At 42.8% G+C, this 18,071-nt stretch overlaps 1 protein-coding gene across 1 annotated transcript; it reads right to left on the bottom strand.

The window, feature by feature from the left end:
- Window positions 1–88: 88 nt before the first annotated feature.
- Window positions 89–16,177, bottom strand: LOC135527392 (serine--tRNA ligase, cytoplasmic-like). Its single transcript, XM_064955909.1, has 11 exons — window positions 15,966–16,177; window positions 6,506–6,576; window positions 6,243–6,323; window positions 5,964–6,122; window positions 5,636–5,779; window positions 5,359–5,514; window positions 3,452–3,673; window positions 3,089–3,218; window positions 1,479–1,636; window positions 1,212–1,341; window positions 89–988 (listed from the first exon to the last, which is right to left on the bottom strand). Exons 1-11 carry the CDS (start codon window positions 16,099–16,101, stop codon window positions 834–836), a joined length of 1,542 nt encoding a protein of 513 aa, XP_064811981.1. The 5' UTR covers window positions 16,102–16,177; the 3' UTR covers window positions 89–833.
- Between the last annotated feature and the right edge of the window lie 1,894 nt (window positions 16,178–18,071).

Here is an 18,071-nt window from a genome sequence, read left to right as displayed (position 1 = left end):
CAGTCATTGCTATCAGATAGCATCTATCTGTATCAATCGCAAACTGTTACAGACATCTCATATCATTGGGAAAAACACACTAGGAAAGTCGTTTTTCATATTATTTATTGTTAGTGGTGCCTCTTTATCAACGCCTTGTCCTACGCAAGTACATACAGACATCGTATTATCCTGACAAGCACTAGAAGCAAATGACCTCAAGCAACAATGTAGGAAAACGCCTACTGAGTTGAGAGAGCGGTGTGTCACAAAAAGCCCAAACAAGACAGATTCCAGATGTCTGATGACCCCAGCCCTTCTGAATTTACAGAGGATAGTTGCGTGATTTATGGTGATATTCATTCAGACAATTAAAATGTAGTTAAGAACTTCAAAGCAACTGTATTACTAAAAGCAACTCACACACACACACACGTCTGTGCCCGACTCAAGATGTTGATTGAATGTTCACGTCACTTTAAAAACATTTTGCAATAATAAGCGTCAAACGAAATTTCACAGAATTCCAGAGTTCAGACTTGATATTGTTTGGATGTTACAGTTAAGATAATTGCATGCAGCAGACCTAACATTACTATTGCCCCAAAGCTGTTAACAGCCCCTTTCCCACTAACTAGCAACACCTTCAGCTTTTCCCTTTCATAATTAACCTTTCAGTATGTATTCTGTTCATACAGTAGAAAAGGGGTTGAACCTTATCTCTGGGAGAGGAGAGCGACAGACTGGTCACTAGACCCAGAGCTCAATGAGATGCATTGGTGATAGGTTGGAGCAGTCCATTTACAGATGTGGTGAGAGTGAAGGGAGTGTAAGAATGGGGATGATGATGGGGTCTAGGAATTGTGGACAGACATGTTCTCCACTTGGTTCTGGAGCTGGTCTCCACTTCCCTGCTTCTTCTTCCCTCCATCCTGCTGTTTCTTCTGCTTCTTGGACATCTCCACATCAATAGGGGCAGGCTTTACAAACTTCAGCATCTCTGTCATACCTAAGAAAATGTATAGAATAGGAATGAAAGTGTACACATTCAGTACACACACACAAACTGCTTTCATGGCAATACTAGTCATCAAATACGCATAGAAGCAAATCTATATATTTTTAAGTACTCTGCGATCATGAAAGGTTGTTTCTTCTCACTACCTTCCATGCATATGGCACACGTATTGCACGAACCTTCACAAAACCTGTAAACAAACACTGTGGCTCACCTGGAGGCATGAAGTTCCGGAGTACCTCTGGAATAATGATACCTTCTTCTGTCTGGTACGTCTCCAGGATAGCACACATTACACGTGTGGTGGCACACATGGTCGCGTTGAGCATATGCACATAGTCGGCCTAAAGAACACAGGAAGAGTCATGTGAACTGGTTCAAATACTCCACTCAAAATTTGACTTTTTGATTATGGAAGCAAATCCAGAACTATCAATTTTATAATGGGAGGGTTTTCTATGGAAAGACTGGGTACTCTCACCTTGTCCATCATCTTTTTGGTCTGTCCGTAGCGGATACGCAGCCGACGAGCCTGGTAGTCTAAACAGTTGGAGCAGGAGACCAGCTCTCTGAAGGCTGCGGACCCTGGGAACCAGGCCTCCAAGTCCAGCTTCTTACTGGCTGCATGGTTCAGAGCACCTGGGTGGGAGCAGACAGACACTGAGGCTCAGACAGACCAGCTAGAAAACGTGGCTAGTAAGACACTCCAAAACTGCTCCCATGGGAAATGTCTGTTGTGTCAAATGTAAATCACGCAGGATAAATGTGAAGGTTGTTATTAAACATCAAGTTAACTCATACAAGTTATGGTTCTTGTCCTGAGTGGGTAAAGAAATTGTATTATTGAGCAAACATTACTTACAGCGCGTTCGGAAATAATTCAGACCCCTTGACCTTTTCCACTCTGTTAGTTTAGCCCTATTCTAAAATGGATTAAACAGCCCCCTTCCTAGTCTACACACAAATATGGCTTGGTTTTTGCTCTGACATGCACTGTCAACTGTGGGACCTTACACACCTGTCTGTCTTTCCAAATCATGTCCAAAACAATTTAATTTACCACAGGTGGACTCCAATTAAGTTGTAGAAACATCTTAAGGATGATCAATGGAAACAGGATGCACCTGAGCTCAATTTCCAGTCTCATAGCAAAGGCTCTGAATAAGGTATGTTTTTAAAAAATAAATTAAAATTTTCGAAAAACCTGTCTTCACTTTGTCATTATGGGGAATTATGGGGAATTGTGTAGATTGACGAGGGGGAAAAAAATATTGAATCAATTTTATGACCGTGTGGAAAAAGTCAAGGGGTCTGAATTCTTTCCGAAGGCACTGTATATTTCAGTGGAGACGCTAAGGTTTCAAATGACTGGCTTTGTAGCATCTACAGACTCACTGTATATTTCAGTGGAGACGCTAAGACGACAAAGCCAGTCATTTGAAACATCTACAGACTCACTGTATATTTCAGTGGAGACGCTAAGACGACAAAGCCAGTCATTTGAAACATCTACAGACTCACTGTATATTTCAGTGGAGACGCTAAGACGACAAAGCCAGTCATTTGAAACATCTACAGACTCACTGTATATTTCAGTGGAGACGCTAAGACTACAAAGTCAGTCATTTGAAACATCTACAGACTCACTGTATATTTCAGTGGAGACGCTAAGACGACAAAGCCAGTCATTTGAAACATCTACAGACTCACTGTATATTTCAGTGGAGACGCTAAGACTACAAAGTCAGTCATTTGAAACATCTACAGACTCATTGTATATTTCAGTGGAGACGGTAAGGCTACAAAGCCAGTCATTTGAAACATTGTTGTAGTGTCTCACAGAAGCCCTGGGAATGGTCAAAACGTCACATTTCCAAACTTTAATAAATTATTTCTCAATAATCACTTTGGATACAGACTTCAAAAGATCTGCTAGGCATCCTTCCCCCAAAGGACATTATGGATTTAATTTCAGAAAGATTCAAAACATCATATCTTTTGGCCAATCTCGTATGGAATTGGCCAATGATCATTATGTCTCCGTCCCAGAGAGGAACAGGTATGTTGAGTAGAACTATCTGCAGCACCTACCTGAGACTATGTTGACGATGCGGTAGGGGATCCCTAGTGTCTGGTAGAACTCCTCAGCAGTTCCAATCATCTCATCCATCATCTCCCAGGACTTGTTGTCATGAGGAGAGGCAAATACAAACTGCTCAATCTGAATGGAGAGAGTGTTGATTAGTATTTGGCAATCATTACCTGAGGCCCTATTAAAAAAACAATGTTCTCCTCTGAAAAATGTGCATCGCTTGACATCTGTAATTGATCAATAACAGGACTTCATCCTTCTTCAATTAGGCCTATAAAATACAATGTACTCCAACAAAGATGTGGCCTTTTCTACATTGATCATGACTCACCCATATCTACTTCGAGAAAATGTCCACTGACCTTCTCAAACTGGTGTACCCTGAAGATGCCTCGGGTGTCACGGCCATGGGAGCCCACTTCCTGTCTGAAGCAGGTGGAGAGGCCGGCGTAGCGAATGGGCAGCTCCTCTGGCTTCAGCCACTCGTCTCTCAGGAAGGCTGCAATAGGCTGCTCCGAGGTAGCAATCAGATACTTCTCATCAATGGCCGTGTCCTCAGACTTCTCACTGCTCTTCCCAATCACCTGAGAGACAACAAGCAGGGAGGGCACAGAGTGAATCATTTCAGGGAAGAAAAAAAAACCCACATCAGCATATTTTACATTTTTGTCATTTAACAGACTTATTCAGAGCAACTTACAGTTAGCTATCTTAAGATTACTGCCAACCACATATCACAGTAAATAAAATCATCCTAAATAAAAGGGGGTGGGGGTGAGGCTGTGGGATTTAAGTGTATTTAAGATACTCTTTGAAGAGCTAGGGTTCCAGATGTTTTCGGAAGATGGTCAGAGACTTTCTTAGCTTCAAGGGGAGTCCTCGGGTTGGAGTGTAGAGTTTGAGCATAGCCTGAAGGTAAGGAGGGGCAGTTCCTCTTGCAGCTCTGTAGGCAAAAACCATGGTCTTGTAGTGGATGTGAGCTTTGACTGTGGAAGAGTGGGGTAACATGGGAAAAATCACAAGGGTTGAACTAGGTGGGCTGCAACGTTCTGGAGTTGCAGGGGAATCATGGTACAAGCAGGGCGCCCAGCCAACAGTGAGTTGTAGTAATCCAGATGCGAGGTAGGGTCGTACTCCTCGGATGTTTTAGAGCATGAACCTGCAGGAGCGAGTCACTGCTTTTATGTTTGCAGAGAATGACAGGGTGTTGTCCAGGGTCACGCCAAGGTTCTTTGCATTTTGGGAGGGGGGCGTGGAGTCAACCGTGATGGAAAGGTCTTTGAGCGGGCAGGCCTTCCGAGAAGATGAGCAGCACCATCTTCTCGATGTTGAGCTTGAGGTTTTGGGCCGACATTCAAGCTGAGATATCTGCCAGGCACACAGAGATGCATGTTGCCAGCTGGGTGTCAGGAGGACGGAAGGAGAAAAGTAGCCGAGTGTCATCCACATAGTAATGATAGGAGACCATGTGATGATATGATTGAGCCGAGTGACTGACTTGGTGTATAGAGGGCCTAGAACGGAGCCCAGGGGGACACCCGTCGTGAGTGTGGTGCAGATACAGATCTTCTCCACGTCACCTGGTAAGAGCGGGCTGTCAGGTAGAATGCAATCCAAGAGTGTGCAGAGCCTGAGACGCTCAGCTCTGAGAGGGTGGAGAAGAGGATCTGATGGTTCACGGCATCGAAGGCAGTGTATAGATCTAGGAGATGAGAACAGAGGAGAGAGTCAGCTTTGGCAGTGCGGAGAGCCTCTATGACAAAAAGAAGGGCAGTCTTGCTTGAGGGACCCGCCTTTAAGCCTGACTGGTTAGGGTCAAGAAGATCATTCTGAGAAAGACAGAGACAGAGCTGGTCAGAGGCCGCACGCTCAAGTGTTTTGGAAAGAAAATAAAAAAGTTCTATAGTTGACGTCAGAAGAGTTGAGTGTTGGTTTCTTGAGGAGGGGAGCGACTCGGACCATTTTGAAGTCAGAGGGGACACAGTCAGTGGTCAAAGATGAGTTAAGTGAGAAGGTCTCAAGAGACCATCTGGCGAAGGGAGGAGGGGATGGGGTCGCGCGACCAGACCTCAAGTTGCAGGGTTTCATATGGAGAGAGAGGGAAGAAAGAAGTCAAGGCATAGCGTAATTCTGTCTGAGTGGGACCAATGGACTCAAAATGAACATCAAATCTACATCTTTATGTAAACATTAAAGTGCCATGAAAAAGAGTTGTACATCAGCCCGGTCCTGCAATAGAAATGGACGGTTAATTTGAAATCCATCACACCTTGTAAAGTTCATCATCAAACTGGCTGAGCTGAGCCACCTCCTGCATGACCTCTTTCCTCATGAAGAAGGGGGTGTACAGCATTTGGTAGTTCTTGCTGTGGAGCATCCGCAGAGCATAGTTGATCAATGCCTGCTCCAGGAAAACTAGTGGCCCCTAAAAACAGAAAAAGGGAAGAGTCAGTAAGGAAACGATCAGAGTTGAATGGAATTACACCTGGTTTTAAATCGGCCTGTGAGTATTGGCTACATGTGACAGTGTGTAACTAAGAACTTGCCTTGAGGAAGTAGCCACGGCTCCCTGCCACTATAGCTCCTTTCTCTCCGTCGTAGCCATCGATCATGACTACCAGGTCCACGTGGGAATACTTCTTCTGCACAGTACAGTCTCCCCAAGTGCGCTCCACTTTGTTATCAGCATCCTGCCAGGGAGATAGCGGAGGGAAATTAGAGAGTAGAAAAGTAAACAAAAAGAGGCAAAACAAAATGCATGAGACAGAGACAGCAGACAAGACACCGGATTTTGTGTTTTCTTCCAGAAGCAATGTTTACTTTCATCCACCTCCTTATTGCTGGTGATGGGAATTACAATTCCTTGACACCCACCTCATCATTACTTATGGGCACAGATGGATGCAAGAGGTTTCCGATCTCTCTCAGGTATTGAAAGCGCTCCTCCTCCAGCTTTACCCTCTCACTGTCAGATTTCTGCACTGCCTCATCCACAAGCAGACGGACCTTCTTGATCTGGGTGACCGTGAGGGGCTAGAGGGAGGAAAGAGAAATTAAAAATACTCATGGTATGGGACCCACAAGTCCAATAGAATCTTACATAAAGACGTCAATCAGCATATAGATGAAGTGCTAGCTAGCGAGTTGACCAACCGCTAGTGTGTCTGCTGTTAGGGCCTCCAAGTTCTGGGTGTCATCTGGGAGAGAATCATCCTCCCCAATTGGCTCTTTCTTCTGTAAACAGAAAAGCCCCAGAACAGGGTGAACGGTTAGAAAGAAACACTATCTGCACATAGAATAGAACATGACAGGCTGTCAGAATGAAGGGGGGAAACAGGTAGCCATGTAACATTAGGTTATGTTAAGACTGAGGGGTGGCTGGATTGTTCACCAGCATCACAAGATGTCCCCTATACCTTCATTTTCTCGCCAACGGTTCTGCTGCATAAATTCTTTGCCTTGTTGAGGTTGTCGGCAGTAAAACGACCTGGTGAGCATGGAAAAGACAAGGGTCAACATTACATGCATCAATAATGGTGTGTCATGGCAGGTAGCTAACATTATGATGTTAGGGACGCTGACAGGAGACATTAAGGCCAGACACTACAGGCAAAAAAAAAGGGATTTTGCTTCCATTTGAACATTTTGGGATATATTGTAACTATAACTACCATACTGTAATAAAATGTACAAATAAAATAGTCAATAATGTATATAAACACTTTATTTGTATCATTGTATCCCAACTCTGTCAACAACACGTGCCACGAATGTCGTTCTTGATAGCATGTTTCATGTAGAACTTCAAAAGCTATTTTTAAAACTCTCCATGTTGAATTATATATAGTGGGGCAAAAAAGTATTTAGTCAGCCACCAATTGTGCAAGTTCTCCCACTTGAAACTTACAAGCCTCATCTTTTTATCATAGGTACACTTCAACTATGACAGACAAAATAAAAAAATAATAATAAAAAATCATGAATTTGCAAATTATGGTGGAAAATAAGTATTTGGTCAATAACAAAAGTTTCTCAATACTTTGTTACATACCCTTTGTTGCCAACGACAGAGGTCAAACGTTTTCTGTAAGTCTTCACAAGGTTTTTACACACTGTTGCTGGTATTTTGGCCCATTCCTCCATGCAGATCTCCTCTAGAGCAGTGATGTTTTGGGGCTGTTGCTGGGCAACACGGACTTTCAACTCCCTCCAAAAATGTTCTATGAGGTTGAGATCTGGAGACTGGCTAGGCCACTCCAGGACCTTGAAATGCTTCTTACGAAGCCACTCCTTCATTGCCCGGGTGGTGTGTTTGGGATCATTGTTATGCTGAAAGACCCAGCCACGTTTCATCTTCAATGCCTTTGCTGATGGAAGGAGGTTTTCACTCAAAATCTCACAATACATGGTCCCATTCATTCTTTCCTTTACACGGATCAGTCGACCTGGTCCCTTTGCAAAAAAACAGCCCCAAAGCATGATGTTTCCACCCCCATGCTTCACAGTAGGTATAGTGTTCTTTGGATGCAACTCAGCATTCTTTGTCCTCCAAACACGACGAGTTGAGTTTTTACCAAAAAGTAATATTTTGGTTTCATCTGACATTCTCCCAATTTTCTTCTGGATCATCCAAATGCTCTCTAGCAAACTTCAGACGGGCTTGGACATGTACTGGCTTAAGCAGGGGGACACATCTGGCACTGCAGGGTTTGAGTCCCTGGTGGCGTAGTGTGTTACTGATGGTAAGCTTTGTTACTTTGGTCCCAGCTCTCTGCAGGTCATTCACTAGGTCCTCCCGTGTGGTTCTGGGATTTTCGCTCACCGTTCTTGTGATCATTTTGATCCCACGGTGTGAGATCTTGCGTGGAGCCCCAGATCAAGGGAGATTATCAGTGGTCTTGTATGTCTTCCATTTCCTAATAATTGCTCCTACAGTTAATTTCTTCAAACCAAGCTGCTTACCTATTGCAGATTCCGTCTTCCCAGCCTGGTGCAAGTCTACAATTTTGTTTCTGGTGTCCTTTGACAGCTCTTTGGTCTTGGCTATAGTGGAGTTTGGAGTGTGACTGTTTGAGGTTGTGGACAGGTGTATTTTATACTGATACCAAGTTCAAACAGGTGCCATTAATACAGGTAACGAGTGGAGGACAGAGGAGCCTCTTAAAGAAGTTACAGGTCTGTGAGAGCCAGAAATCTCGCTTGTTTGTAGGTGACCAAATACTTATTTTCCACCATAATTTGCAAATAAATTAAAAATCCTACAATGTGATTTTCTGGATTTTTTCTCTCAGTTTGTCTGTCATAGTTGAAGTGTACCTATGATGAATATTACAGGCCTCTCTCATATTTAAGTGGGAGAACTTGCACAATTGGTGGCTGACTAAATACTTTTTTTGCCCCACTGTATATACACTGCTCAAAAAAATAAAGGGAACACTTAAACAGCACAATGTAACTCCAAGTCAATCACACTTCTGTGAAATCAAACTGCCCACTTAGGAAGCAACACTGATTGACAATAAATTTCACATGCTGTTGTGCAAATGGAATAGACAACAGGTGGAAATTATAGGCAATTAGCAAGACACCCCCCGCTACCAGGAGACAGGCCAGTACATCAGGAGACGTGGAGGAGGCCGTAGGAGGGCAACAACCCAGCAGCAGGACCGCTACCTCCGCCTCTGTGCAAGAAAGAGCAGAAGGAGCACTGCCAGAGCCCTGCAAAATGACCTCCAGCAGGCCACAAATGTGCATGTGTCTGCTCAAACGGTCAGAAACAGACTCCATGAGGGTGGTATGAGGGCCCGACGTCCAGAGGTGGGGGTGGCAAATTCGCCACTGGCGCCCTGTGCTCTTCACAGATGAAAGCAGGTTCACACTGAGCACATGTGACAGACGTGAGAGTCTGCTGCCTGCAACATCCTCCAGCATGACCGGTTTTGCGGTGGGTCAGTCATGGTGTGGGATGGCATTTCTTTGGGGGGCCGCACAGCACCCCATGTGCTCGCCAGAGGTAGCCTGACTGCCAATAGGTACAGAGATGAGATCCTCAGACCACTTGTGAGACCATATGCTGGTGCGGTTGGCCCTGGGTTCCTCCTAATGCAAGACCATGCTAGACCTCATGTGGCTGGAGTGTGTCAGCAGTTCCTGCAAGAGGAAGGCATTGATGGTATGGACTGGCCCGCCCGTTCCCCAGACCTGAATCCAATTGAGCACATGTCTCGCTCCATCCACCAATGCCACGTTGCACCACAGACTGTCCAGGAGTTGGGGGATGCTTTAGTCCAGGTCTGGGAGGAGATCCCTCAGGAGACCATCCGCCACCTCATCAGGAGCATGCCCAGGTGTTGTAGGGAGGTCATACAGGCACGTGGAGGCCACACACACTACTGAGCCTCATTTTGACTTGTTTTAAGGACATTACATCAAAGTTGGATCAGCCTGTAGTGTGGTTTTCCACTTTAATTTTGAGTGTGACTCCAAATCCAGACCTCCATGGGTTGATAAATTTGATTTCCATTGATAAATTGTTTGATTTTGTTGTCAGCACATTCAACTATGTAAAGAAAAAAAGTATTTAATAAGAATATTTCATTCATATCTAGGATGTGTTATTTTAGTGTTCCCTTTTTTTTTGTGTTCCCTTTATATTTTTGAGCAGTGTATATCATTTAAACGCTTGTTTTCCGGGACGTTAGCTAGTCCCATACATGGCAATATCCTTTTTAGTCACAGTGCTTTGTCCTGAAAGAGGCGTAATATCTTGACATCCAATCAGTGACTGGCGTTAAGGCCCTTTCCGACAACCTGATTGGTTAAAATGCCACATGTGCCGTGCAGCACTTCCTTGTTTGAAAATATCTCCCGCAAAGAATCCACGTAAAGAAAGAAAATCTTGAAGAATATACCTACAGTATGCGAATAAAAAGAGGCGATCCGTTAGCCAATGCGAGAAAAGCTGTGAATTTAAAAAAATATATGTGCCTCAGAGGCAGTGGTAATACATGTAGAGGAAAAGGAGGTAACCGGCAACAGCGCGTCCAGGCGCCAATTAGTTGAGATGAAGATGACAACCAGACAGCAGCCAGCCAACAGTGGCTTTTATTCCACGTCACAAACAAACCAATTTGTACATGATTTGATCTGCCCTAAGTGTCTAAACACTGGACTGGAAATCACCATAGACCCCACTACCCAAGGATTCTGTAATTCTGTCCAGGCTGCAGGAGTGCTCCAGGGGAGACGTGGCATTTGATAAAAATGCGAGGATGGTTCATCTAGCCCACGAACTTGGACATGCCGCTCTTTAGAAAATAAGTCCTAGGGATTCCTTTGTTGCGTCTCAGCTCATATCAGAGACATGACAGGAGAATGACAGGGAAATAAAAAGGGAGAGTAGCCATTGTCAGGTGACTTGCCTAGTATTTTTTATATTTGTTTTTATTTTACCTTTATTTAACTAGGCAAGTCAGTTAAGAACAAATTTTTATTTTCAATGACGGCCTAGGAACAGTGGGTTAACTGCCTGTTCAGGGGCAGAACGACAGATTTGTACCTTGTCAGCTCGGGGGTTTGAACTTGCAACCTTCCGGTTACTAGTCCAACGCTCTAACCACTAGGCTACCCTATAAATAATATGTGTTTCCTTGCTCCAGCAAAATGTATTCAAAGTGTATAAAACTGAGTGCCAGGAAAACATAACTATACAACGAGGCTGTCACATAGGCCTACAGTGTCATAGGTCTGTAGACAAATGTGATTAGTGAGAAATTAGCTTTACATAAAGTAAATATATGCTAATATTTACATAGGGTAACATGTTGATATTTAGTCCTGCCGTTATGACTAGAGGTCGACCGATTAATTTGGGACAATTTCAAGTTTTTTGGGCTCCGATTTTTTTATATGCCTTTATTTAACTAGGCAAGTCAGTTAAGAACACATTCTTATTTTCAATGACGGCCTAGGAACGGTGGGTTAACTGCCTTGTTCGGGGGCAGAACGACAGATTCTCACCTTGTCAGCTCGGGGGAGCCAATCTTGCAACCTTACAGTTAACTAGTCAGATGCTCTAACCACCTGCCTCTCATTGCACTCCACGAGGAGCCTGCCTGTTACGCGAATGCAGTAGAAGCCAAGGTAAGTTACTAGCTCCCATTAAACTTATCTTATAAAAAACAATCAATCATACAATCAATCACTAGGCTACCCTGGGGCGGCAGGGTAGCCTAGTGGTTAGAGCGTTGGACTAGGTTGCAAGTTCAAATCCCCGAGCTGACAAGGTACAAATCTGTCGTTCTGCCCCTGAACAGGCAGTTAACCCACTGTTCCTAGGCCGTCATTGAAAATAAGAATTTGTTCTTAACTGACTTGCCTAGTAAAATAAAGGTAAAATTAAAAATTAAAAAATAATCATTAGTTATAACTACACATGGTTGATGATATTACTAGTTTATCTAGCGTGTCCTGCGTTGCATATAATCGATGCAACGCTGGGGATGATTTAACAACAGCGCATTTGCAAAAAAAGCACAATCGTTGGACGACTGTACCTAACCATAAACACCAATGTCTTTCTTGAAATCAATACACAGACGTATATATTTTTAGACCTGCATATTTAGCTAAAAGAAATCCAGGTTAGCAGGCAATATTTACCAGGTGATATTTTGTAATTTCTCTTGCGTTCATTGCACGCAGAGTCAGGGTATATGCAACAGTTTGGTCAGCCTGGCTCATTGCGAACTAATTTGCCCGAATTTTACATAATTATGACATAACATTGAAGGTTGTGCAATGGAACAAGAATATTTAGACTTAGGGATGCCACCTGTTAGATAAAATACTGAACGGTTCTGTATTTCACTAAAATAATAAACGTTTTGTTTTCAAAATGATAGTTTCCGGATTGGACCATATTAATGACCAACGGCTCGTATTTCTGTGTGTTATTATGTTATAATTAAGTCTATGATTTGATAGAGCAGTCTCACTGAACGATGGTAGGCAGCAGCAGGCTCGTAAGCATTTATTCAAACAGCACTTTCGTGCGTTTTGCCAGCAGCTCTTCGCAAGCACAGCGCCGTTTATGACAGAAACTAAAACAAGAAGCTCCCACGCTGAGGTCTGTCCAACGCTGGTCCGACCAAGCTGATTCCACACTCCAAGACTGCTTCCATCACGTGGACTGGGATATGTTTCGTATTGCGTCAGACAACAACATTGACGAATACGCTGATTCAGTGTGCGAGTTCATTAGAACGTGCGTTGAAGATATCGTTACCATAGCAACGATTAAAACATTCCCAAACCAGAAACCGTGGATTGATGGCAGCAATCGCGTGAAACTGAAAGCGCGAACCACTGCTTTTAATCAGGGCAAGGTGACTGGAAACATGACCGAATACAAACAGTGCAGCTATTCCCTCCGCAAGGCTATCAAACAAGCTAAGCGTCAGTATAGAGACAAAGTAGAATCTCAATTCAGCGGCTCAGACACAAGAGGTATGTGGCTGGGTCTACAGTCAATCACGGACTACAAAAAGAAAACCAGCCCAGTCACGGACCAGGATGTCTTGCTCCCAGGCAGACTAAATAACTTTTTTGCCCGCTTTGAGGACTTTGTGCCTCAGAGACTAGTCAAGGACCATATCACCTCCACCCTACCTGACACCCTAGACCCACTCCAATTTGCTTACCGCCCAAATACGTCCACAGACGATGCAATCTCAACCACACTGCACACTGCCCTAACCCATCTGGACAAGAGGAATACCTATGTGAGAATGCTGTTCATCGACTACAGCTCGGCATTCAACACCATAGTACCCTCCAAGCTCGTCATCAAGCTCGAGACCCTGGGTCTCTACCCCGCCCTGTGCAACTGGGTACTGGACTTCCTGACGGGCCGCCCTCAGGTGGTGAGGGTAGGCAACAACATCTCCACCCCGCTGATCCTCAACACTGGGGCCCCACAAGGGTGCGTTCTGAGCCCTCTCCTGTACTCCCTGTTCGCCCACGACTGCGTGGCCACGCACGCCTCCAACTCAATCATCAAGTTTGCGGACGACACAACAGTGGTAGGCTTGATTACCAAAACGACGAGACGGCCTACAGGGAGGAGGTGAGGGCCCTCGGAGTGTGGTGTCAGGAAAATAACCTCACACTCAACGTCAACAAAACTAAGGAGATGATTGTGGACTTCAGGAAACAGCAGAGGGAACACCCCCCTATCCACATCGATGGAACAGTAGTGGAGAGGGTAGTAAGTTAAGTTCCTCGGCATACACATCACAGACAAACTGAATTGGTCCACTCACACAGACAGCATCGTGAAGAAGGCGCAGCAGCGCCTCTTCAACCTCAGGAGGCTGAAGAAATTCAGCTTGTCACCAAAAGCACTCACGAACTTCTACAGATGCACAATCAAGAGCATCCTGGCAGGCTGTATCACCGCCTGGTACGGCAACTGCTACGCCCACAACCGTAAGGCTCTCCAGAGGGTAGTGAGGTCTGCACAACGCATCACCGGGGGCAAACTACATGCCCTCCAGGACACCTACACCACCCGATGTTACAGGAAGGCCATAAAGATCATCAAGGACAACAACCACCCGAGCCACTGCCTGTTCACCCCGCTATTATCCAGAAGGCGAGGTCAGTACAGGTGCATCAAAGCTGGGACCGAGAGACTGAAAAACAGCTTCTATCTCAAGGCCATCAGACTGTTAAACAGCAACCACTAACATTGAGTGGCTGCCGCCAACACACTGACTCAACTCCAGCCACTTTAATAATGGGAAATATCTCATATGTATACGTATATACTGTACTCTATATCATCTACTGCATCTTTATGTAATACATGTATCACTAGCCACTTTAACTATGCCACTTTGTATACATACTCATCTCATATGTATATACTGTACTCGATACCATCTACTGTATCTTGCCTATGCTGCTCTGTACCATCACTCATTCATATATCTTTATGTACATATTCTTTATCCCCTTACACTTGTGTATAAGACAGTAGTTTTGGAATTGTTAGTTAGATTACTTGTTGGTTATTACTGCATTGTCGGAACTAGAAGCACAAGCATTTCGCTACACTCGCATTAACATCTGCTAACCATGTGTATGTGACAAATAAAATTTGATTGATTTGACTTCAAGCCTATCAGCCTAATGGCTGGTGTAACCGATGTGAAATGGCTAGCTAGTTACCTGGGTGGGCGCTAATAGCGTTTCAAACGTCACTCGCTCCTGAGACTTCGTAGTTATTCCCCTTGCTCTGCAAGGGCCGCGGCATTTGTGGAGCGATGGGTAACGCTGCTTCAAGTGTGGCTGTTGTTGATGTGTTCCTGGTTCGAGCCCAGGTAGGGGCGAGGAGAGGGGCGGAAGCTATACTGGTACACTGGCAATACTATAGTGCCTATAAGAACGTCCAATAGTCAAAGGTATATGAAATACAAATGGTATAGAGAGAAATAGTCCTATAAATACTATATTAACTACGACCTCAAAGTCTCATGTGAAAAGGAACCACCAACTTTCATATGTTCTCATGTTCTGAGTATGGAACTCAAACGTTAGCTTTTTTTACATGGCACATAATGCAAAAAAAAAAAGTGTTGGAGAAGTAAAAGTGCAATATTTAAACCAAATTGAACATGTTTCATTATTTATTTGAGGCTAAATTGATTTTATTGATGTATTATATTAAGTTAAAATAAGTTCATTAAGTATTGTTGTAATTGTCATTATCACAAAAAAAATACAAAAAATATATATTTTTTTTAAATCGGTAGCGGCTTTTTTGGTCCTCCAATAATCAGTATCGGCGTTGAAAAATCATAGTCGGTCGACCTCTAATATACATATACACGTATGTATGTATATACACACACACACACACACCTTGTCGTTTTCATTTTAAGTGTAATTTTGTGTAAATATTTGCAAAATATGCATCCGTCAGTTTTAAAAAAATAATTCCTTAAAATTACAATATTTTTATAAACTGATCTGTAAAAGTCTGACAACTGAGTGTCTTATCACAAACAAAAACATTCTGCCTTAGCAATGTGTTAAAACAAACTCTCGTAATATGCAAATAAGCACATATTTACAGGGGTTGCCTCATTTGCATATTTTAATTTTCAACTATAACTTGTAATACATAAATACAAGATAATATTGTATACTTTCAACTGGTAAAGTTAGAGTCTGATGAGAGTGAAGGAAAACAGATGCCTATTAGCCTGTGGTGCCTGGCCTTAAAGCGACCACCATACCATTAAAACTCAGTCAAATCTGCATCAACCTAATTTTACATCTCGTCCCAATAACATCTGTGGGATATTTAGATGCCTATCGGTTATACACATACTGGGTGGGGATTGCGTCAGATTGTACGGTCAGTGTGAATAGGAGGATGTATCGATTGAGTTTCTCGCTAGTTCTACTACTAAACCATACATTGTTAGTTAGCTAGCTATGTTAAACACGAATCAACTACATGTCAGATATGCCTAGTTAAAGCCATGGGAAAGGAGATTGTTGGTTGTATCCCAGGTGGCTAGCACAGCTAGCTAGCTACGTAGCCATTTACTAACTCCCGGTGTCTACCTAGCTAACGCAGGTTACCAACTAGTTAGGCTTTAGCTGAGAATTGAATAATGAACTAGCTACATCTAAAAACGTGAACTCTAGTATCATGCTTGAATTTGTCCATTTCTGTTTGGGTGACTACAAGGTCGACTTTTGAGTACCGTTTATTAATGCACGAAGCGAGTAAGCAATTTGGACACAAACAGGCATCCATCCCATTAAATGAATGCACATAGCTAGCTAGAAGGCGGAACTTACATTTTCTCCATTCTGTGTCTGCGTGTACCAGTTTATCCACAAGTGACACGTCTTTAAACCTTTTCCTTTGCGTCTCTCTGATTACTTCAGGATCACCGCCTTTATCGGCTCTAAATTGGTCCAAATCGAGCACCATGCTGATACTAAGCTTTCTCAACTGCAATGATTTAACCAGACTAGTCGTATTCTGCAAGAAGCCCGAATGATGACGTCACATCGTATGGTAATGACAAAACCTTCAAAATAAAAGCCCGCAGTACGAAACATTGCAATGTGGATAACTCATTCAAAAGCTTTAGAATTTTTATCAATGGGCAATTGTATTGTACTAACAAGAAAAGGCAATAAGTTATTGATGAAAACAAATAAAAAATCATGAAAAAATACCATTACACGAGAGAAGACATTAGCTGAATCTTTTTTAATATGACACAAATGACCAAAATGACACTGACAAATTGAGTTCAGTCTGGTCTTGAATTCAAATAAAGATTACCCCAGGACAATGAAGAGACACACAGATTGTACAATCGGAATAATATCCAATGCATTCGGAAGGTATTCAGAACCCTTGACTTTTTCGACATGTTGTTAAGTTATAGCCTCATTCTAAAATTGATTTAAAAAAATGTTCCCTCATCAATTACACACAATACCCCATAATGACAAAGCAAAAACTGTATTTTTGAATGTTTTGCTAATTTATAAAAAAATAACAAAAATGAAATATCACATTTACTTAAGAATTTAGACCCTTTAACTCAGTATTTTGTTGAAGCACCTTTGGCAGTGATTACAGCCTATTTTCAGGTCTTTCCAGAGATGTTTGTGATAAGTTTCGACCGGGCTCTGGTTGGGCCACTCAAGGGCATTCAGAGACTTGTCCCAATGCCACTCTTGCGTTGTCTTGGCTGTCTGTTTAGGGTTATTGTCCTGTTAATTTTAATACATTTGCAAACATTTCTAAAAACCTGTTTTTGCTTTTCATTATGGAGTATTGTGTGTATATACACTACCGTTTAAAAGTTTGGGGTCACTTAGAAATGTCAGTGTTTTTGCAAGAAAAGCTCATTTTTTTGTCCATTAAAATAACATCAAATTGATCAGAAATACAGTGTAGACATTGTTAATGTTGTAAATGACTACTGTAGCTGGAAACGGCAGATTTTTTTAAATGGAATATCTACATAGTCGTACAGAGGCCCATTATCAGCAACCATCACTCCTGTGTTCCAATGGCACGTTGTGTTAGCTAATACAAGTTTACCATTTTTTAAAAGGCTAACTGATCATTAGAAAACCATTTTTGCAATTATGTTAGCACAGCTGAAAACTGTTGTTCTGATTAAAGACGCAATAAAACTGGCCTTCTTTAGACTAGTTTAGTATCTGGAGCATCAGCATTTGTGGGTTTGATTACAGGCTCAAAATGGCCAGAAACAAAGAACTTTCTTCTGAAACTCGTCAGTCTATTCATGTTCTGAGAAAGGAAGGCTATTGCCAAGAAACTGAAGATCTCGTATAACGCTGTGTACTACTCAATCTGGCTCTAACCAGAATAGCGCAAACTGGCCCTGACCAGAATAGAATAGCGCAAACGGGCTCTAACCAGAATAGAAAGAGGAGTGGGAGGCCCTGGTGCACAACTGAGCAACAGGACAAGTACATTAGAGTGTCTAGTTTGAGAAACAGATGCCTTACAAGTCCTTAACTGGCAGCTTAATTTAATAGTACCCACAAAAAAACAGTCTCAACGACTACTGTAAAGAGGTGACTCCGGGATGCTGGCCATAAATTGGTTGTGTTTCATGTTTCATTTGGATCTTATTCTATTGGGAATCCAGCCATGGACATAATAATACATGTATTCAATCACCAACCATGGAAGTAAGCATTATGAAAGTGAATAGTCAGGGAATACACACTTACATTTATCTTGTTCTTATAGGCATTTTAGCAGGGATTTTAGCATCTTAGATTCATACAACACAATAGTTTTCTGTAATTAATCTAGGAGCGCAAGCTGGAAAAGGTGGGAGTGGAGGTCATTATTATAGTCCATAACACAAATGACAGACGTATTGCAGTGTTCATTACAGAAGGCAA

The sequence above is a fragment of the Oncorhynchus masou genome, chromosome 33 (assembly GCF_036934945.1).
Source record: "Oncorhynchus masou masou isolate Uvic2021 chromosome 33, UVic_Omas_1.1, whole genome shotgun sequence".
Lineage (NCBI taxonomy): Eukaryota > Metazoa > Chordata > Actinopteri > Salmoniformes > Salmonidae > Oncorhynchus > Oncorhynchus masou.
This window is presented reverse-complemented; position numbering and strand designations above follow the sequence as displayed.